The 22,378-nt window shown below is 32.0% G+C and overlaps 9 protein-coding genes across 9 annotated transcripts; 6 read left to right on the top strand and 3 right to left on the bottom strand.

Moving 5' to 3' along the window:
* Window positions 1–946: 946 nt before the first annotated feature.
* On the top strand, window positions 947–2,128 carry TPHA0M02170 (DUF5314 domain-containing protein; the record flags this gene model as incomplete). Its single annotated transcript, XM_003688177.1, has 1 exon — window positions 947–2,128. The coding sequence occupies one exon, from the start codon at window positions 947–949 to the stop codon at window positions 2,126–2,128; it is 1,182 nt and encodes a 393-aa protein (XP_003688225.1).
* On the bottom strand, window positions 2,111–3,811 carry TPHA0M02160 (uncharacterized protein; the record flags this gene model as incomplete). Its single annotated transcript, XM_003688176.1, has 1 exon — window positions 2,111–3,811. The coding sequence occupies one exon, from the start codon at window positions 3,809–3,811 to the stop codon at window positions 2,111–2,113; it is 1,701 nt and encodes a 566-aa protein (XP_003688224.1).
* A 1,276-nt stretch (window positions 3,812–5,087) lies between these two features.
* POP2 (CCR4-NOT core DEDD family RNase subunit POP2) lies at window positions 5,088–6,566 on the top strand (the record flags this gene model as incomplete). The annotated part of the gene is made up of 1 exon (XM_003688175.1): window positions 5,088–6,566. The coding sequence occupies one exon, from the start codon at window positions 5,088–5,090 to the stop codon at window positions 6,564–6,566; it is 1,479 nt and encodes a 492-aa protein (XP_003688223.1).
* Window positions 6,567–7,444: 878 nt separating this feature from the next.
* On the top strand, window positions 7,445–8,725 carry BRE5 (Bre5p; the record flags this gene model as incomplete). Its single annotated transcript, XM_003688174.1, has 1 exon — window positions 7,445–8,725. One exon carries the CDS (start codon window positions 7,445–7,447, stop codon window positions 8,723–8,725), a length of 1,281 nt encoding a protein of 426 aa, XP_003688222.1.
* A 930-nt stretch (window positions 8,726–9,655) lies between these two features.
* OCA4 (Oca4p) lies at window positions 9,656–10,987 on the top strand (the record flags this gene model as incomplete). The annotated part of the gene is made up of 1 exon (XM_003688173.1): window positions 9,656–10,987. The coding sequence occupies one exon, from the start codon at window positions 9,656–9,658 to the stop codon at window positions 10,985–10,987; it is 1,332 nt and encodes a 443-aa protein (XP_003688221.1).
* Window positions 10,988–12,137: 1,150 nt separating this feature from the next.
* Window positions 12,138–13,478, top strand: LYS9 (saccharopine dehydrogenase (NADP+, L-glutamate-forming); the record flags this gene model as incomplete). The annotated part of the gene is made up of 1 exon (XM_003688172.1): window positions 12,138–13,478. The coding sequence occupies one exon, from the start codon at window positions 12,138–12,140 to the stop codon at window positions 13,476–13,478; it is 1,341 nt and encodes a 446-aa protein (XP_003688220.1).
* Window positions 13,479–13,890: 412 nt separating this feature from the next.
* MSO1 (Mso1p) lies at window positions 13,891–14,553 on the top strand (the record flags this gene model as incomplete). The annotated part of the gene is made up of 1 exon (XM_003688171.1): window positions 13,891–14,553. The coding sequence occupies one exon, from the start codon at window positions 13,891–13,893 to the stop codon at window positions 14,551–14,553; it is 663 nt and encodes a 220-aa protein (XP_003688219.1).
* Window positions 14,554–14,725: 172 nt separating this feature from the next.
* TPHA0M02100 (CDC50/LEM3 family protein) lies at window positions 14,726–15,913 on the bottom strand (the record flags this gene model as incomplete). Its single annotated transcript, XM_003688170.1, has 1 exon — window positions 14,726–15,913. The coding sequence occupies one exon, from the start codon at window positions 15,911–15,913 to the stop codon at window positions 14,726–14,728; it is 1,188 nt and encodes a 395-aa protein (XP_003688218.1).
* A 435-nt stretch (window positions 15,914–16,348) lies between these two features.
* On the bottom strand, window positions 16,349–22,243 carry TPHA0M02090 (uncharacterized protein; the record flags this gene model as incomplete). The annotated part of the gene is made up of 1 exon (XM_003688169.1): window positions 16,349–22,243. One exon carries the CDS (start codon window positions 22,241–22,243, stop codon window positions 16,349–16,351), a length of 5,895 nt encoding a protein of 1,964 aa, XP_003688217.1.
* Between the last annotated feature and the right edge of the window lie 135 nt (window positions 22,244–22,378).

Below are 22,378 nucleotides of genomic sequence, written 5' to 3'. Positions count from 1 at the left end.
AACGTACTTTATTCATCAGAAAGTTATGGTAACGGTGTGGTCACTGCTAAAGCTGCTTTAACCAATAGCACTTTATCTAAAAGGAGGACTAACTTATTCCCTCTATGTCATGGACAAGTCAGTGTTGACTATCGCAGAAATGAAAACTATCTTTTGAGTACATCTTCTTCTGGTGTTTATGATGCTGCAACAGTAATTTCAAATCATGCAGCACCAAATGGAGTTAATGATTCGGGCTATGATGGTTATTTATTCGACTATTATAAAACATATGTATGTGATGAAGCAAACAAAAATTGTGATTGGTATGGATCTTTTAGATTGTGGTATGCCGATAATACAAACATCTATGAATGGTCAAAATGTGATAATGGTTTATAGTTTATTTAAGTAAGCTTGCTTGCATTTTCTTTTGTAAAACATATGTAGTAAAAATTTATATGCCAAAACATCAATTACGTTATTTCACTTAGTTAATCCAATTTGTTTCTTGAAAGTATATTCTAGACGTCTGTTTCGAAATTTAAATAATTTACAAGGTTTAGTTATTTTGTATTCTTACGACTACTACCGTCTTGCAAGAAATTTAGAAAAGAACAACATATAACTTTCTATAAAAACTGTAAGTTCATACTGATGGTTATAGTTTGTAAAATGGAAACAGGTTAGAACCAGATATTTATAATTAAAAAGTGTTGAAATATGAGTAATGCTTGAATTCATATTTCGGCATTGTAACTGCTTAGAAAATTAACCTTACTAATAACATTTAGTTATAGGAGAAAAGATCTGGGTGTAAATATAATTTTGTAGCAATGTGTTAACAAAGTTATATTTATTCATTCCCAGACATAAAGATATATAATTTATAAAAGAAAAAAAGAAGATAAGCAATTACAACTCGACTAATTGTGCAAATTACTATTACAACAACACCGAGAGCAGTATGTCTTCCCAGTACGCCCAAGTACTAACTCAACAGGTTATGAGCCCTGTCGCAAATGACTTCTACTTCGACGTCAAACTAAATGGAGAAGACAACTTCAATTTTTGGTATGCACCCTTCTCGAATAAACTATCTATTATTCGACTTGAACTTTTTGAATATTTCGAAAATAACGGCAACGTTACTACAATTCCTGTGGAAGTTCAAGAAAATTCTATAATCAAGAAGTCCGTATTAAACTTACTGGACACGGCCGTTAAGGCTGTAATTTTGACAAGTTCCGAAGCCCATGTCCAGGCTGTTATTAGAAAGTATACCTCAACTCATTTCAATCAGTCATCAATTCAGGTCATGGCTTTCTTAAAAGAAACTTACGGTAGGGTAAAAGTTAGCACTACCGCCATGTTATTTAACCAGAATCAGTCAATGTTTAACAAGTCGATCAAAGAACAACACTCCTGGGCTAGTAAATCCCTTAGAACTGTTGCAAAACAGATTATTGCTGCAGAAAGAGGCACTTACTTGTCTGACAGTGAAAAAGAAAATAATATGCAGAAAGTCCTGGATCATTTTGAGGCTCTGATGCTCATTGCATTGAACCCTGATCACCAGGCCACATGTTTGAATTTGTTGGGAAGAAATGAGACTATCAACTCCAGTGATGTCATTTCTGTTATCTCCAACAATGTTTCTGCCAACAGTACTGCAATGACTGCAAGCTCTAGATCCAGATCCCAGAAAGCTGGTACAAAACAGCGTAAGAGGAAGTGCCAATTATGCGAAAAAGACCACTACTTGAATGAATGTCCTAGGTTCAAGGAGGCTTTTCCAGATGCGGCCATCATTAAGCATTATGCCAATAAGAAGAATGATCGATCCTGGATCACTGCTGCTGAAACTGATATTAACAAAGACAATTGGATCTTTGATAACGGTAGTACGGTTCACATCTGTAACGACAAAACTATGTTCACAGAGTTTCAGAATGGAACAGGATCTCAAATTTCTGTTGTAGCTGGTAATGTCAAAATCAAAGGCTATGGTAGTGTCGTCACTGACACACACATTCACCATTTTGTGTTTTATATAGATAATTTAACTTTTCCCCTGTCGCTGCTTCAAACTGTGTATACCGAATATTGCGGTCGTGGGACTCCGTTGGATTCAAATGTCTACTTTTAACCAAGCGCACACGTCGACTTCTGGAAGAGATAGGCCGAGAATACTTTCATCGGTATGGTTGTGTGGACGAATGCGTTCGATGTGCCTGCCGAATTCCTGCTTGGCTTTATTAAGCTCTGTAGTATGGTTAACTTTGAGCTCATCTATCTGATTCATTAATCGAATATTACTGCTCGTTAGCCTCTCTATATCCAGAGCAGCGGCCTCTTGTTGGGCTTTTAAAGCAGAATGAAGCTGTTGGATTTGTGCTTGCAGAGCTGGGCTTTCGGGCTCAACCGATGGAACAATGGATCTTCGCAAATAGTGAGAAGGGCGAAACTCAGAATCAGAGTTGACAGGCGAGCTTGTAACATCGTTATTGTCAGTAGACTGGACATTATCGTCCGAAACAGAAGTAGTCGCACCATTAATAGTGCTAGCAGAATCAGTAATTTCGGCCGAATCAGTAATTTCGGCCGAATCAGTAATAGCGGCCGAATTAGTAGTAACATCAGTAAATTTATCAGGAGCAGTTAACGGTGGATAATTCCCTGTGTGGGGAAGAGTAGTGATGGAGCCCGACTTGGGATATGTTGGAACACCACCCAGAGTGGAGGTAGCAAATTTGTGAGATACTTCAGTCTCCATCGACTCAGCTAGTGGATAGCTCTGTTCATCGAATCTGAATTGGTTTGATGTGTAAATATTCTTAGATTCGGGATGATACAGTCTGTAAGATTTTCTCTGGGAATCATATCCTACCATAACGGCAGCAATAGCCGTTGGAGCGAATTTACCGTCACGAAGTGCGGGAGGAAGCGTAGTATAAGCTAGACACCCGAAAGCCCTCAAGTGCCCAAGATTGAGTTGATCTGGACTAACATTATTCCACACACAGTATGGAACTCTGTTGCGTTTGCCCGGGACAGGAAGTCTGTTTATCAAATAGGCAGCACATGACACAGCTTCAGGCCATAGATAAGGAGGGACACCGCCTGAGACAAGCAGTGTCCTTGCTTTATCCATAATGGTACGGTGAGCTCTTTCAACTCCACCGTTTTGGAAACTGTTGTGTGGGACAGTTAATTGGTGTTCAATACCTTTTGAACTACAAAATTCATGGAGTACCTGGCTGACAAACTCAGTACCATTGTCGGTCCTTAATTTTAATACTTTCAAACCTCGGTGCGTAAACTGGGTCTCAGCCTTTGTGATCCAAGACATTAATTCTTTTGCCGCACCTGCTTTAGAGTTCAAATGTATGACACTGTAATATCTGGAAGCAGCATCACGAATGGTCATGAAGTATTTATTATCTTCGTACCCATTATAGCGAAATCCACCACAAAGGTCCACTTGGATCAGCTCTAATACATGCTCATAGTGAGTAGCAGAGGGTTTACCTTTGTTCATAGTGGCTTTAGACAAGGAGCAACTTGGACAGGGCATAAATGTTGTTTCGCTTATCCTTGGTTCATTGATGATAGAGGCTAGGCGGTTGTATAATCCCACAGAAGGATGTCCCAAGCGAGCATGGGTTAATGATTGATGGGATAAGCCTGGCTTAACAGTGGGAACTAATTTGTCAGCAGCTAGAAATGAGTATTGAGATACATCGACCAGTGGTCTGGCAGGATTTCCCAGGATGTAAAGATCTCCAACAGCATATCCAATCTGTTTGAAAGAACCATTTGACTGTTGCATGACCTTGCCTTCCACAAACAGAAAACCAATATTAGCCTTTTTGGAAGCAGCAGAAACTGAGATCAGATTAAAAGGTAGAGATGGAACGTACGCAACGTTGGTGAATGTGTGTGTGTGTCAGTGACGACACTACCATAGCCTTTGATTTTGACATTACCAGCTACAACAGAAATTTGAGATCCTGTTCCATTCTGAAACTCTGTGAACATAGTTTTGTCGTTACAGATGTGAACCGTACTACCGTTATCAAAGATCCAATTGTCTTTGTTAATATCAGTTTCAGCAGCAGTGATCCAGGATCGATCATTCTTCTTATTGGCATAATGCTTAATGATGGCCGCATCTGGAAAAGCCTCCTTGAACCTAGGACATTCATTCAAGATGGTTGCATAGCTTTTATACAAAGCAAAAGTCTTTCAGTAAAAACAATTAGAAAATTGGCTTACAAATTCAAATTCTCACCATCCCTAGATAATTTGACGATCTATATCGAATACATCAATAATAATATTTGATAGATTGGAGGATCACTAAAGTAAATGCCGTCATGATGATAAATATGTTCAATATCTTTACTTGGTATATATTCACCATACTTGAAGTAACTTTGAAATAGTATATAAAAAAATAACAAATTTAAATATACATATGTCAACCAGGAATAACATTAGGGTCGGATCACTTGCTTAAGGGTATTTCTTGATTAGAGAACATGGTCATAACTATTTCGTTGTAGCGCGAACAATTAGAACTGATATAGAATTAGATCATGTAGCAATGGACATGACGTTGTATATATGTGTAGTGATATTTTAAACTCATTGAATTGACTTGAGTTAGTTAAAAAGAAGAGTATACGCTTGCTTATTTATCTAACATTAAAACGATGGCTTTCTTAGAGGTAGTGAATTATCTTGCATACTTTTAATTACCCTGTGTCTTACTCATTTGTTACGAACCGCGCTCTTCTCATTTTTTCTTTCCTATTTATCATGATTTAAATATTTTAAACAATCTGATAATCTAAAATATTGTGTAAGTGTTTAAATATTTAAAGATTTATAAGGAATTGAAAGGTATTATGTTTCAGACAATAGAGAATGTAATAATTCGATAAAGATATATTTATCCAAGTTAAAGATATATTTATCCAAGTTAAAGATATATTTATCCAAGTTAAAGATATATTTATCCAAGTTAAAGTTTTGTGACTGCGAGTTAAGAAGTGAAAAAATAGCAGAAAAACAAGAACGTACCATTTTTTTGACTAGATAATATGCAATCGATAAATCCTCAGCTTCCTTTATTTCCTGGCGGCAATGAACAAATGTTTAACCAGCAACAACAACAGCAGGCTCCAAATAATCAAATGTTCTCACCTCAGATCAATCAAGCCAGATTGATTAATCAACAGCAACCAAATCAAGTGTTGCCCGCAGGTATGAATTTGATGAACATGAACCCTGGGGCAAATAATAATAATATTAACCCAAATAAGAACAATAACCAAAACATGTTAAACAGTTTGGTAATGAAGCAGAAATTACAAGTTTTGCAGCAGCAGCAGCAGCAGCAATCACAAAATATACAAGCACAGGCACAAGCACAGGCTTTATCTCAAGCACAAGCACAACAACCTTTAAATATTAACAATAATAACCAAAATATGCCGCCAGGTATGAATGTTTTACAGAGAAGTATTCCATCGATGATAATGAATGGCCAACAACAACAACAGCAGCAGCCTGCTGAATTATTACATATGAATGTTGGAACTCCTAGCAATGCCCATGTTAATATCAATAATGCCAATTTAAATTTAAATAGAGCAGACATTTCAAATGCCAACAGCGTTCCTTCAAACATTAACAATTATAGAAATAATCTTCTACCTCCGCCAAATCACTTATTTATTCGTGATGTGTGGAATGGTAATTTGCATTCCGAATTCTCGAATTTGAGAAATTTAATTCAACATTACAACCGAGTTTCGATCAGTACAGAATTTGCTGGTACGTTAGCTAGACCAATTGGTAATTTCAGATCTAAAACTGATTACCATTATCAAACTATGAGATCGAATGTTGATTTCTTAAATCCGATTCAAATTGGTATTTCTATATGTGATGCCAATGGTAAGAAACCAGATAACGGTCCTTCAAGTTGGCAGTTTAATTTTAAGTTTAGCATAGAGGATGAAATTGTCAGCGCAGATTCTCTTGATTTATTGAAGAAATCTGGAATAAACTTTGAGAACCATAAAAACAATGGTATCGAAGTTTTTGAATTTGCACAGTTATTAATGGATTCTGGATTAGTCTTGGAAAAGAACGTCACATGGATTGCATTCCATGCAGCTTATGATTTTGGATTTTTGATCCATTTATTAATGAATGACATGATGCCAAATAATACCAAAGATTTCGAATGGAAGGTTAATAAATATCTTCCGAATTTTTACGATCTAAATCTGATATACAAAATTATTGATGATTTCAAAGAGCAATTAAAACTATCACAACAGCCACAACAACAGCAACAGCAGCCACAACAACAAAACCAACTCTCCTTGACATCCTTAGCAGAGGAATTGGGTATTCCACGTTTCCCTATTTTCACCACAACAGGTGGCAACAGTTTATTGACATCATTAGTGTTTTCACAATTAAGTAATATGTCCATGAAGAAATTACCAAACGGATTAGAGTTTTCACATTATAAGAACCTAATATTTGGAATCTTGAACGATTCTTAATGTTTGTAGCATTACACATCACATTTGACATAAATAAATTTCATACAATTAAAGTATATGTATGTATGTATGTATATGTATATTTCTTAAATTACACTCATATATCAACGAACCATGGCCAGATACCAAGGTAATGGTTAGGCATGCACCTTGGTTCAACTATGAGCCGTACACCCACCGTACATCTTACCCATCTCTCTGTTGCACTATCTTTTCCAACTTACCCTCCCCATCGTTTCACCATCGTAGTAGAAACTAAATTTGTTGCGGTAACATCCATATTTTGTTACCAACAAAGTTTGTTTATTTTTTTTTTCAATAATTTGGTTTTCGAAATGGGAAAATATCCATTAAAATTGACAAAAAATTTGAAATTGTAACAAGGTTTGAGGTCTTTTCTACAGTTAACAAGGAATTAATTTTATTTAGTTCACGGTTGATTGATTGATGTTATATCGAGATTGTTAATTTTAGGAATTATATTACTCTAGTTTGCGAATTGGTCGCATTATTAAGTTATATTTCCATAGAAAAAGTATAACAATAAAAAAAAAATCTAAAATTTAAAGCTGATGCTATACTAGTTGATATACTTTTTCTATAATTTTATTATTAATTCAAAGAGAAAGAGAATAAGAATAAAGATCAAGATCAAGAAAGAATAGCATTAAAAGTAATCGTCATATTTTTCTATATTAAAATTTGTTACAATTATAATTTTTTTTGCTTTTTTATTTAAAAAATCATTTGCATAGTGGGATAACATCATCATCAATCAATCTAATTTTTAATCATTAATTTTCCCATATACATATTACATTTACATAACATATATTATAAATTGGAAGGTGAAAAACTACAACTGAAATAAACTGATCATGGCTACTAGTGTGAATGAAATTGGTTTTGCATTTTTAAACATTTATTATGAACGCATGAAAAAAGATCCTTCAAAGGTCTCTGCATTGTATTCTAATACTGCTGAATTAACTCATATTAATTACCAGGTCAATTTAGATGAAAATAGTGATACCGTTGAGACTGTTAAATTAACCGGTAAAGAAAATATAAGCAAATTCTTCACAAGGAATAATAAAAAAGTTTGTGATTTGAAAGTCAGATTGGATTCTTGTGATATGCAAGCAACTGGTCAATCGCAATCGAATATTATTATTCTAACTACCGGTGAATTGTTTTGGACCGGCACGCCAACATATAAATTTTGTCAAGCTTTTGTTCTACAACGTAGTCAGGAAAATAAGAATATTTTTGATATCACTAATGACATTATTAGATTCATCCCAGATAGTTTAGAGAAATATGTTATTAAACAACAAGAAAATACCCCTGTTGATAATTCCGATGATGGACCTAAGGAGTTAGAAGGCAATACCGGGATTGGGAAACCAAAAGAAAATAAAGTTAACACATCAACAGTTGAGCCAGTATCTGAGAAACAAGCTCCAGAAATGGACGATAAAAACCAACAAAACGATAAAAGTGATGAAAATGTTGATTCAAGTAAAGTAGATAAACAGGTTACAGAACAGTCAACAACCAAAATGTCATGGGCCTCTAAATTGTCCTCAGTTGCACAAAAACCTAATCAAGTACCTGCTACCAAGACTTCAAATGAGGAAAGTCAATCCAAAAATCTGGAGAAAAGCACACTATCTGATAACAGCAAAAAGGAAAACTCTTCCAACAAAGCTACGAAAAAGAAACAGGTATTTAGCACTGTAAATAAGGATGGATTTTTCCCCATCTATATCCGTGGTACCACTGGTATAAACGAAGATAGATTAAAGAAAATATTAGAGAAAGAATTCGGTAATATTATGAAGATTACAAGTGCTGATAATTTTGCTGTTGTAGATTTTGAAAATCAAAAAAGTCAAACTGATGCACTTGAAAAGAAAAAATTGAAAATTGATGATATTGAGGTTCAACTAGAACGTAAAACTGTAAAGAGAGTTACGTCAACAACACCCAGCCCTGGTTCGATGAATAGCAACAGTAATGGAAATGCAAATAATACCAACAATATTAGCGGCAATAACAATACAAGTAGCAATAATGCTGCGAACAATACCAATGCCAACGCTAATGCTAATGCTCGCCAAGCTAAGAAACATCACTCAAAGAAAAGAGATCAATAGAACGTCTGAAGTAACGTTTTATGCAGTTAGGAATTTTGATTGTTACTTGTGAGTTGTTTATTCCATCTATCTGAGAAAAAAAGATCATATGGATAAAGATAATAAAGGAACATTGCTATAATTCGATCAGAATTTGAATATATTAATTTGTGACTAATGCATAATTTTATAACGCTACTTCCTATCCCAAATCTCCCACAAATAAAAACATCAAATCTTGGAAAGAACTCATGTATGCTTTTTTATTGTATTATTTTTTTTTTGATTTTCTCTTTTGATTATAAAGAACTTAATATAATGAGAGAAACAGTTAGTATGATGACACTCTAAATATCCTTATTTTTTATTTAAGTAATGATTCACAAACTAATGAATTGTAGATATATATATATATAGATAGATAGATAGAAATAGATACATAAACATTTCTATTTATCAATGATGAAAGTAATTTAATTAGTATTACAAGTTACAGAAATAACTTCATCAATCTGAATGGATGATACATTTTTAACATTTCTTCCTAAGAGATGACTTTTCACCAAAACAATAAAATAGGAAAGATTATTAATCAATACTAATTTGACGTTTTGAAGAAAAGATTATACAAAGTTAGTGACAATAAATACAAAACTCATCACTCAAAAGTTTAGCAAACTTCTTTTAATATATCCCTGTCTTTAAAACCATTTTCAGTGTAATAAGTATTTTTGAAAAATAGCAAATTAGCGTGCCTCACTAAAAGAAACCGTGAATCAAATATAGATCAGATAACTTTTATACTACTTATAAACTTGATAAATATATTTAAAACTGAGAGACTTCATATGTCCAGTTTATTATTACGAATGTTAACGCGATAGACTTATAACATACCATTATCATTAAATTACACCATTTTTCAAATAATAAGATATTTTTAGCTATAAAATGTTAGTACCTCCTGCAAATTTTGGTATCGCTGAAGAAGGCATTTATAGATGTGCTAAAGTTGAAACATTAAATCTTTCATTTCTGGAAACATTAAATTTAAAGACAGTGTTATTCATCGGCGGTCAAGAACCTTCTAAGTATTTTAAAGAGTTTTTCAAGAATTCTAATATATGTTGGCATTCTATAAGAAATATCGATTTCTCACCACCCCAAGAAGTTGTTGATATTTACAAACAATCTGGTGACACTATCAACCCAGAATCAAATCCAGGACCTTCTAACAGCAATGATTCTTTAGTTCAAGCTTTAGATGCTTCAAAAGATAATAATCATAAAAAGGCAACTAATATTACAAACAATAATGATAACCAAAATTCAAAAGACAATGAAATAAAGGATAATGAGACTAGTGAATTAATAACAGAAGATTCAGATAGTAAATCTAAATCTCGATACAGAAAGTACGTTTTGAATGATAATGATGAATCAATGATAATTAAGGCCATATGTTTAAAGAAAACTTTTGAGTATTTGATGAATATTGATCACCATAACATTTTGTTGGTCGATAGAACAAATATTGTAGTCGGGATATTAAGAAAATTACAAAAGTGGAATATAGCTTCCATATTGAATGAATATAGACTATTTGCAGGTAAAAATGGTAACTATTTTGCCGAAACTTTCTTAGATATTATTAAACTTTCTATTAAACAAGATATTGACAAAATAAAAAAAACAACATCAATTAATCAAATACAGATGAAGCAAACTGAGAAAAAATTTGACAAGAAAGATAAGAACGATAAGGGTGGTAAAAATACCAAAAAGAAAGTGCATAGTGGATCCAATAAGAACAAGTCGAAAGTGGAACTTGTCAATGAAGATGACCTTTTAAAAGCTCCCAGCGTTCCTAGTAGAATTCTTAAATTGATTGGAGATGTTGAAGTTGAAACTCAAAGTAGAATGAAGTCTGTTCAAGAGGAGGAAAACGAGACTAACTCTAAAAATGATAACAAAAGTCATGGTATATTTGGAAATGAATATAGACTAGCCTTTAACAAAAGAGAACTTGGAGAATACGAATATTATAAAACATCTCAGAAAGAATTAACAACGAAAAAGACTAAAGAGAAAAAAATAGACGACGAAAAAATAGACGAACCAACAAACAAACAATTGACATCGAAGAGTGAAGACAATACCGTGATAATCCAAGTTCCTGTCGAATCCAAACTACCGTCATGGTTTATATACCAACGAAACCTATGGGAACAAACAAATGTGATAGAGGAACACAATTTCTACGCTGAAAACATCTTCTCATAGTCTGAAACCTGACTGATTAACCCCAATTGAACTCTACGAAATGAAACACTTAATGAACACATATCCCATTCGGAGACCTAACAAAAATGAATCAACGGATTAGAAATAAATATAGTAACCATATACATACAATTATATACATCCAATAGAGCAACCAGAACACAGGTTCATAACGTTTTGGTAACACATCAAACTCCATAACCACATGAAATAAATCGTACTCAAATATTACGGATCATTTTACCATCCGTCGAGTTTATAACTCAACTTAGATAACTAAAAAATATAAAGAGATAATTCAAACCAAATGATTCAAGATCTAGTTTTGACTGAGTCAGAATTGAGTATAATATGAACTATGACGAAGTATTTCACCTACCATCCTCGTGTGTATAAGGAGTCAAAAAATGCTACTACGCATTAACATCCATGGTGATGCTAGCTAACTAGATTCATATATATCTGTAATCTCTAATTCATGATTACCAACCAACCACCTTTCTCTTACAATTAAGTAACACTTCATTATTATCATTGTTATCATGACTATTCCACTAATTTTATCCACTGGTTGAAGAAGCAAACTTACAATGGAAATTAGAGTTTCTTTTCCAGTGGAATAGTTTTCATCGCGATGAGATGAAACTTTGAAAATCTTAAAATTTCACCTCATCGCACAGCATTAAGGTAAAAAAATAAAGATAGTTTATTCTATAATTGTTTGAAGCAAGGTATCTATATATTTTGGTTCCATTGAATTTTAAACCCAGTAGAATTTAGCTCCATTATGTTGCTGTAAAGCATCTGGTACTCAATCCAGTTATTTGTATTAAGAAAGATATGTGTAGATATGTCATCGTATCTAATGGGATTATAACGTTTATTCAACAGGATATACCATATGCTAACAAGTGTGGTAAAACACGAAGAAAACTGGAGTTCGTCATCAATAATAATATTATGATTCATAAAATTTTAAGTTACTAGTTCTTATTTTTGTATATAAGTATCGAGGTTCTCTTGAGTTTACGATATTTTCTTTCTTAGTTTTGTCAGAATTTTTTATTATCAATATCTAAGTATTGATCTCCCATAGAATTAAGAAAGGGTTCAGTAATCGGAATATACTATCTCGTATCAATAATATATAATGGTGAAAAAAGTTTTATTATTAGGTTCTGGTTTTGTTGCCAAACCAGTTGTCGATGTTTTATCAAAAACAGGTGATATTGAAGTCACAGTTGCTTGTAGAACTTTAAAAAATGCACAAGAATTAGCTAAAGGCACTAATTCAGGCGCTATTTCTTTAGATGTTACTGATGAAACTGCATTGGACAAAGTTTTGTCAGAAAATGATGTAGTGATTTCATTGATTCCATATATTTATCATTCCACCGTTGTTAAGAGTGCCATTAGATTAAAGAAGAATGTTGTTACTTCCTCATACATTTCTCCGGCTTTAAGAGAATTAGAACCAGAAATTAAGAAGGCAGGCATCACCGTTATGAATGAAATTGGTCTAGATCCTGGTATCGATCATTTATATGCTGTCAAAGTCATTGATGAAGTCCACAAGAAAAAAGGTAAAATTACATCCTTTATTTCATACTGTGGTGGTTTACCATCCCCAGAGGATTCTGACAATCCATTAGGTTACAAATTTTCTTGGTCTTCAAGAGGTGTTTTATTAGCTTTGAGGAATTCTGCAAAGTATTACAAAGACAATCAATTGGTTCAAGTAAGTTCAGAAGATTTAATGAGTTCTGCTAAACCGTATTTCATTTATCCCGGTTACGCCTTCGTTTGTTACCCAAATAGAGATTCAACAGCTTTTAAAGAATTATATGAAATTCCAGAAGCTGAGACTGTTATTAGAGGTACTTTGAGATATCAAGGTTTCCCAGAATTTGTTAAGGTGTTAGTTGACATGGGTATGTTAAAGGACGATGAAAATGACATTTTTACTAAGCCTATATCATGGAGTGAGGCTTTACAACGTTATTTACAAAGTGAGTCATCTTCAAAACAAGATATAATAAAAAAAATTGATTCCTTAACTCAATGGAAATCTGATGAAGATAGAGAAAGAATTTTAAACGGTTTCCAATGGTTAGGATTTTTTTCCACTACTCCTATTACTCCAAAGGGCAATGCCTTAGATACATTATGTGCCACATTAGAAGAATTGATGCAATATACAGAAAATGAGCGTGATATGGTTGTGCTTCAACATAAATTTGGCATCGAATGGGCAGATGGCACTACAGAAACAAGAACCTCAACTTTGGTCGATTATGGTAAAGTTGGTGGATACAGCTCAATGGCTGCCACTGTTGGTTATCCAGTTGCAATTGCTACCCAAATGGTATTAAATGGCCAAATTGAAGGCCCAGGTCTTTTAGCTCCTTATACTCCAGAAATTAATGATCCAATTATGAAGGAATTAAAGGACAAATATGACATTTATTTAGTCGAGAAGACAATAGCTTAGAATATATAGTAAATAGAAAATTTAATGGTAAAATTTTATAAAATATATTGATTCACATCTATCAAAACACATTTATATGTAGAATGTCCTAATCTAAGTTTGAAGACGCAAAACCTTCCATTAAAAGGAATTGTGATAGGCTAAAAGTGATATAATATATTGTAATCTTTATATATTACTTGAACCTCTCTTAAGTATACCAGTCACATGACTAGAAATAGTTTAAGGACAAGTTTTCAGGTATAAAAAATACAACTGCTTCATTTACATCCTATCTTGAACTAGTTCAACATAATGTATATAATTGCACTACCTTTGAAACTATTGAGAACCATCAGAATCCTTAGCAATCTTAAGTTAAAGGATCAATTGTTGTCATAATTTACAAGTTTATTTTAACTGTCATCAAACTATGAGTGCATATACTTCCAATTCTGATTCCGACAATCTTTGGAACAAATTTACGAAATCGACTAAATCGATTTCGAATTCATTATCACAATTGAGTGTGAAGTCTGACTCTGATGGTAATAGCATTGAAACCACGCTGGTTCATAAGGCACTCGTTAAATATTATCAGAATCAGCAGCCTTTCCAAGGTTTCCCAGGTTGGTTAGGTCACAAGGAAGACTTGCCAGATGAAAACAAAATACTAAAGAAGCAAATGGGGCAACAAGAGAAACTACAAAAGAAAAGTGAACCCTCATCTGGGGGTGGAGTATTTATGTCTACCCGTAATAGAAACTCGTACACTAATATGTTAAATGAGCCTATACGACAGATCCCTGAACCAACACCAAAGCCTGAAGTGACAAAAGTTAAACAAAAACCTACTGCAAGTATGTCGTTTCAAAGTATATATAGTTCATTTAATGATAAAAATGCTCTTCAGAACACAAATGATTATACAAAAATGCCAACACAAAATTTAGGCGAAAAACATGGTTTACATAATCAACAACAAACAAATACTAGGACTAGTTCAAGTCCAGAACGCTCACAATCATCTTCTTCATTAATGATGCGGGACAGGTTGAAGAAACAAACTAGAAATGGTTTCGGTTTTCAACAATAATCTTAACTATATGAAATGATTAACGATAATGCATCACAAGAAGAGTTTTCACGAATCAAGCATCATACTTTTCTTAACATATATAGGCAATCTTAATATTTTTGAACTTACTCTATATAACCTTAGTATCTTAAATATATAAAAACTATGTCACATTAATTTCCTAGTATGATTAAAGGATCTCCCTTATCGGAAGTTCTGGTCTGGTGCCATTTCTGCCAGTTAAATGTGCATTTCTTAAGTATAGATGATCACTATTTTCTTTAGGCGAAAGAAGAACCTTGATCAGGAATATGAATGCGAATAAAGTTGAGATACCCGCTACAATAAGGTAAACTACTCCTAAAGTTATATTCCGTGCACCCACAATGGTATTTGTAGTGAGGACAAACGACTTCGTACCATCAAAAGAATCAACTGGATAATTAAGACCAATGTCAAAAGTGTAATTTCCTGTCGGTAGAGTTACAGTTTCATTTTTTAGAATTAATTTATAAAAATTTGGTAATGCAGCAGGTCTTGCCCATACTTGAAATTCTTGCCAAGTATTAAGATCAGGTAAATTTTCTTCGGTATACCCATTTGGAAATTTTTTAATCCAATTTACTGGAGGAACAATATCATTGATATCATATTTTGTCTTTTTATATCTATGTTTATCAGTGCTCCATGCTGTATTATTATTAGTCAGTTTATAATTTCTTGTATCATCAATTCCAACAAACTCACTTGCAAATGTATCATTGAACATTGAATTTGCAATAAGACCACAAGGGTAAACAGTCTTTCCATTATATTCTCTAAATGGGTCACATTTATCGTCTAGATCAGAGTATGGGATAGCTTCACCCTTTAATTGATCTATATCGATCGAATCAACGTATTCTCTATGATTCTGGTAAAAATTAGTTAATTTGTAATAAACATTTATTGGGGTTTTAACATCATTAGGTATTTCGAATCGGAGTTGACAAATAGTTTCGTCAGAGTCAGTATTCACGAATGATCTCCACATAGGTTCCATATTCAACTTCTGTTTGAAATGATATTTTATATACTTATCAGGAATCTGAGTAAAACTTGTTGTTGTAGATTCACTAGAACAATTTGTATACTCTATGATGGTATCTTGTACACTAATCACACTTATAATTAAACCAATTCCTATCGGAGCTAATATACAAGCCAATAATATCAATAAGGGAAGTACATTCTGTGGTGAAAGTATAGGATTCCATGCCTTCAATCGTTGTTGTCTAAAAGATGTGTTAGCTGGTCTTCTAGAAACTTTGGTGCCTCCTTTATCGCTCCCATAACCGACTATTGTTTTGAAACTCTTTTTTATCTTTGGTAGAATCATCTATAATTCAAACTTGTTCACAATTTAGATGTAAGAAATTCCCACCTATATCTACCACAATGATGCAATACCACTACCTTATTTTCATATATGAAATATCCAGATCTCATTTTTAATGTTTTAAATATATACGTATGGATGGATCGATGTATATATGTAGCCTTTCTTATTTAAAAATAGGGCTCGGGAATTTTAAACGTAAGTGTTTTTCAATTACTTCTTATATATAAATATATATTGCTATGTTAAAATAAAGACATTAATAAACCAATGCTACCATTGATCCAATCTTCAATGAACTTACTACTCTATACTCGAAAAAGGTAATAAGAATATTTTATGAATTTAATATATATATTATAAGATTTCTAAAACATCAAATATATGCATTGAATTATAAATGCTAATTTCAATAAAAAATTATTTATACAATTATCAGAAAAACTGTTCTAATTTAGATTTGAAAGTGGCATTATTTTTAATTAGTTGCAAATCCGTGATATCAACTTTTCGTAAGTTGATTAAATGGATGAGCAATTCAACACAACCCCAAGGATACGGTCCATCGTTTACAATTAATAATCTTTCAAATATGCATCGTAGTATTATTTCTTGAACTTCTTTTAACACAATTTCATCGTCTGTTTCATCATGATTTTGATAAATATTTTCAAGGAAGTAAATACACCAAAACGTGTGAATGTTTGGGTATCTTAGTTGTTCAACAATAACTGATATCAATCTATATCTAACTTCCTCTTTATCACTACCATCAACAAAAATCATAGATTTTAACAAAGTGTAATAGGAAGAATTTAAGTTAAAAACTACTTTATAAGACAATTTTTTTAATTCATTAGCTAGTTGTATTAAAATGAATAAAATTATTGCTCTTATTTTTTTGGGATCTACCGTTATCACATTGTAACCAATACCATTCACTGTCTTTAAATTTCTCAAGTATATGTCTTTATTAATTTGCATAAGTGATGAAGATGAAGGCATTCTTATATAACTTACCAGAGGCTTCTTTATCCTGGATATAATTAATGTTGGGTCTGTCTTAATGGAAGGTGCACTGCTGTCATTGACTACAGTTTCGTCGAGTTCTTTTCTATAACATTCAGTTTCAAAACCAACTGGGCTTGAAGATAGAACGATATTTTTTAATTTCACAGATGATTCAGGTAATAATGCTATCAGCTGCGAATGATTAGCAATTAAATATTGAGGATATTCATCCGATATCTTTTCAAAGATATTGATCATGCCATTCGTTAGGACTTCAATAATTGTAGACACATATTCCTGAGTAGAATATAAATCGATGAATTTTAGAACATCGCCGAATAGTAACGTAATGTCCATCCAGTAAGACTCGTTTTGAAGATAAAAGGGTAATAACATTCTATGAGATATCAAAGAAAGAAATGCAAAGGAAAACCCAGGAAATAAAACAGGCTGGAATGAATGTAAAGCCGAGGTGATGGTATTGTAAAATATAGGAATAAATTCTTTTAAGTCATGCTGAATAGATTCATTTTCAACACTTTTAAAATCATCAGTAACCATGCTTGACCACTGGCACAACAATGATGAATATAATCTAAAATAAAACCTTTCGTTTAATTTATTTATGTTATGTTGCTCGTTGAAATGGAACGATATTTGAGACATAAACAACTCAACGACGTCCTTTCTTAATAAATTGTCAATATCAAGATATATGAGTAAATTCATAAATAAAACAACAACAGCATCTACAACTAATAATGCATCAGTGGCAGAAGTTGAAGCTGTAAACATTTGTTCAGAATATTGAAGTAAAATATTAAAAAATTCAATTAAATCATTAGTATCGCAGAAAACCTTCTTTTGAAACAATTGCTTTAAAAAGACAAGAATAACTTTGCCCTCAGTAGATGAATTCTTGAGTAGAGAGATAAACTCAATAAGTATCAAAATATATTTATTTTTTTTAGTTTGTGAAGAACTTTCAATATTCTGAAGTAAAGAATAGGAATCAAACACATTCAATACATGTTTCGCAGCGTCATTATTGAATCGAGAAAGAGCTTCAACAGTCGAAATAAATTCACTTTTCAATAACATCTCTGATTTATTTGAAATGCATTGAAAAAAAAATTCGCAGAGGAATTCAATAAAAGAGGATGATCTATTTGTTAATAAAATAGAAGATAAGATAAAATCTAAGTCTTCATTTCCAATAATTTTTTCAAATGAAAATCTTAGTAATTCTTTACTGTAAATTGGATGTAATGGCAGGAATTTTATAAACCACCAATTAATAAATACTTTGAAATTTGAGAATTCGTGTTTGAATTCTTTTAAAAATTGAAACATGATTTCTTTGAATGAATCGTTCTGAGTAATTACAAGCAATTGAAATACTTCATGAAAGATAATTGACTTCAATTCCGCATTTGTGTTATATTTTGGAAACAATTCCAATATCTTTGTGCATATCTGAATATTTAATGATATCACGCCATTCAAATTTATCCCATTGTCAGTTGAATTTAATATATTAGATTTCAAATTTCTCAAGTAAAGATTAATTAAATGAGCAACTGCATTCTTATCGTCGTTTTCCGGTGTAGTTAAGTAATTATGCACTGTTGGCTTTCTTGCTACCTGGTTTGATATGATTGATAAACCTGGAGGAGTATCATGCGCCATTGTTTCATTCTTTATTGCAGTCATTGAGATATTATTAATTTGATGGTTATTTTTCTGTAAGTTCGAAACCTTTAAAGCTTCTCGTAAACACTTTATATTATCTTGTGAATCTAATTCTGATTTATGTTTTTGCATGATAAATTTTTTAATCTCATAAAAAAACAATTCTGTTAATAAGCTTGAAAATATCTTGTAAATTAAAGATTCGTTTTCCTGCAGAGTTCCATCAATATCGGTCTCCATGCTCAAATCTTTTAAAGAATTCATAGAGCAGAGCAATTCCATGTTTTGTTTTGTATCTACTTTAATGCATTGAGTCGCATCTAACAGCAACTTTTTTAGTGGCACTTTATTCATAATTTCCACAATAATTAAATTTAACCGTTCTTCATTCATATCAACATTGTATAATTTCTCCGTTTCCATTAAGCATATCGGCAATACATGTTCGAATCCAGTTTCATAAAGATTAGTGACAACTGTGTAGACACTTTTAGAGATAGCCATGCCAAAAGTTTCTCTTAAATCTTTATTTGAAACCAATGTAGAAGATCCAACTAAATTTGATACTATAGCTAAAATAGATGTAGATGTTGCTTTATTGCTTATTTTATCTATTCTAAATACAGTTAGATGATTAACCGACTTGCGAGATAGTTGTGGCTCAATTTTTGTATTGTTGATTTTTTTACCTAATGGTATATCATTTTCTGATAAGCGATCATATTCAGCAACTAATTCTGGCATTTTGAAATTTTTAATATTACCAAATAGTTCATTAAATAAAAATTCAATCTCAAATAGATGTGGAATAGATAAGACAGACAAGTGATATATTTGGAATAACTCCTGAAGGATCGAGCTCGTCCAGATGTTTGGAAACCTGAATGTGTGTGATTCTTTTGCATGAACAAGAATTCCGCAAACCGTCGAGATTACCTTATCAATATACCCATTCTCAACAGAATCTATCAATATTTGACGGAGAGGAAGAATGTTGTTAGCTATCTCTATATCATGGGCAATTGTTATCAATCCCAACCACAAAGCTAGTTTGTGCAATTCACTAATATCGCAGGAGTCAGTATCCAATAATACCAATAGAGCACTAACAGTTTCATGTATCATACACTCAATTAATTGTTTTGAATTCATGCCAAAAATTAATTTTTCAAATACCTTGTTATCATTTGTCTGTGATATAAATTTTGATAAAATAGTTCTGCAAAAGTAGGTAAAATATGGTGGTGTAACAAGGACCTTGAAGTGCTTGAGATTAGTTGTGAAATTTTTTTCTGTTAAATTTAATAGCAGCACATATATTTTAGAATCCGAAACTAATTCAGGTTTAATTTGATCTTTTTTTGCTGAATAAGGAGTGTCTTTAAAATACCTTGTAAATGATGTTGGTTTAGAATTTGCATTATTGTCGGACTCTAAAATCATCTCACTGCTGAAAAGGGTATTATTAGAAGGATTATTAACCTTAATTGTTTTTAAAAATTTAGGTAATGTGATAATCTCTTTATCATTAAAAATGTTACTGGAAATAGTTGCAAATAATTTTAAACGCTCATCTTCACTTTTTTGAAATTTTGTTATTATTTTACAAAACACATCTAAAGAGACTGCTTCGACGACATTGTTTTGAATAAGCAAGCCCCAAAGTTCAGCAGTTATCTCCAAGATTGTTTTTGGATACTGAAAGAAAAAATCCGACTCAAAAATCAAGAAATAAATGAACGCACAATATAGTTCATTGTCCTGTATGCTAGTACTTAGCTTCAGTTTAATTAAATACTGAATAAGGTCATCGAGTAATAATTCATTTTTGTATAATGATATAAGCTTTTTTTGGACCTCATTATCAACAGATTTTTGAATAATCAAATTGTTTTCACTTAACTCGATACCTTCAAATTTATCATGGAGAATAATTTTTGGAAATTTCATCAACAATCGGTATTCTTTGTCATCAAAAGTGCTATCGAATTCATTTTTCAACAAATAATTTCTTGTTTCTAATAGTAATTGGCCTAGTTCTAAGGCAGTATATGTACACACTTTACTTTTCACAATCTCGTCAAGGTAGTTAATAAGTAATTTAATTTCATTCACGTTCAATTTAGGAACGGATGTGAATTTGTTCGGATCTTCTGTTTTTTGGAACAATAACTTGTCCTCAATATCCAGTGCCTCTAGAAAAATATCCATTTTATTAATCTTATCGAAATTCTCTTTAAAGTAATTGAAATATGTAGCTTTCTTCTCATTCTTTTTTAATAATAAAGGTAAAATCGTTAAATCATTTATATTTTGGAAAAGTGGTTCAAAAGTAGTCGGATGCTGCATCATTAGTTGATCTAGCAAATTATTTGTAAAATTAATTAATGTAGCCTCTTCTTTGATCACATTTCGCAAATATTCAAAATTATTCATTATCGTTAGTAGATAGTTATCAGGGATATCGTATATGCCAATTGATAATTTTTTTAAGTCCGAAGATAACATATCAACACTCTTTGAAAATCCAAACCGAAGAAAAGTTATTGTGTTAAAATATGCAAATATGGGGATTTCTGAATGGAATTCAGATAACTTATTTTGTTGATATATCACTTGTTCATTTAATTCAGAATATAAGAAACTTCCTTTTATGCGTTCGTCAAAATGTCTCACAAATGATAATAATGTTGTTACAAAGTCTTCATCCCAAGGGAAACCGAAAAATTCTTTCCAAATGCCTATGTTGTTGAATAATGCTAAAATAAACAATATAGATTTGGGCGTTATAGCATTTACATCTTCAGATGATATATTTTTGTTGATTACCTGAAAAATATTATTCCAATTTAAAGCCTTGTACCTGGCAAAACTCATCGTCTCGTTTTTTAGTTTATTATTCTTGTATAAGTAATTCACCACATCTTCTAAATTTGTTGAAGAGGGGAACAGATATAGAATCGATTTATCAGAGATCAGCAACTTTGTAATGAACAATGATAACATTTTCATTCTGTCATTATCATCAGCATATTCAAGTAATAAGGATGATTTTAGCCAAAAATTGCTTTCATTTGATGATGCTACTATATTTATAAATTCCTTTTCAATATTTTTTGATGCTTCCTCGAGTTGCGATTCAACTGGTATGTAGTTATTTCGGATCTGTAAACGTTTTATAATGATATCGTCAATAATTGGATCTAAATGCCTTAGAATATGAGATAGCTTCATGTTCTCACATATTGTACTTAGGAAAGTATCATTCAAGATAATATCTGTAATCAATAGTATTTTTGACATAGATATATATTGCAACTCCTGCAACGAATCATAAAGTAAATGAATCATTATTCTATCATCTTCAGGTTCTTCTTCTAAGTCTCTAAACCTTCTTTCAGAGTTAATAATAAAATTTGAATTAATTGATAGGATAGTCTTCCAGTATTTGATAAAGGCGTATTCAGAAACTTCTTCCAAATAAAATAATATAGTCCGCTTTATTTTTTCATAATTTAATTCATCAATATTTAGCAATAATGAATGTATATGTGCACTCTCAGTCAACTTTAAATCATCTACAAATACCTCTTCATAATTGTTAGGTTTAAATTCAGCTTCATTCATGCTAGTTTCAAGATCCTGCCGTGGAGCAATTCGATTGTAACAGAAGGTGAAGCCACTATTATAATTACTAAAAAAAAGATTAATTCACCTTTATATAAAGCTCGCTTCAAAAAGAACCTCTTTAACTTTCAAATA

The sequence above is a fragment of the Tetrapisispora phaffii genome, chromosome 13 (genome assembly GCF_000236905.1).
Source record: "Tetrapisispora phaffii CBS 4417 chromosome 13, complete genome".
In the NCBI taxonomy this organism is placed as follows: Eukaryota; Fungi; Ascomycota; class Saccharomycetes; order Saccharomycetales; family Saccharomycetaceae; genus Tetrapisispora; species Tetrapisispora phaffii.
Note: the sequence above shows the minus strand (reverse complement) of the source record. Positions and strands in the feature narration are given on the sequence as shown.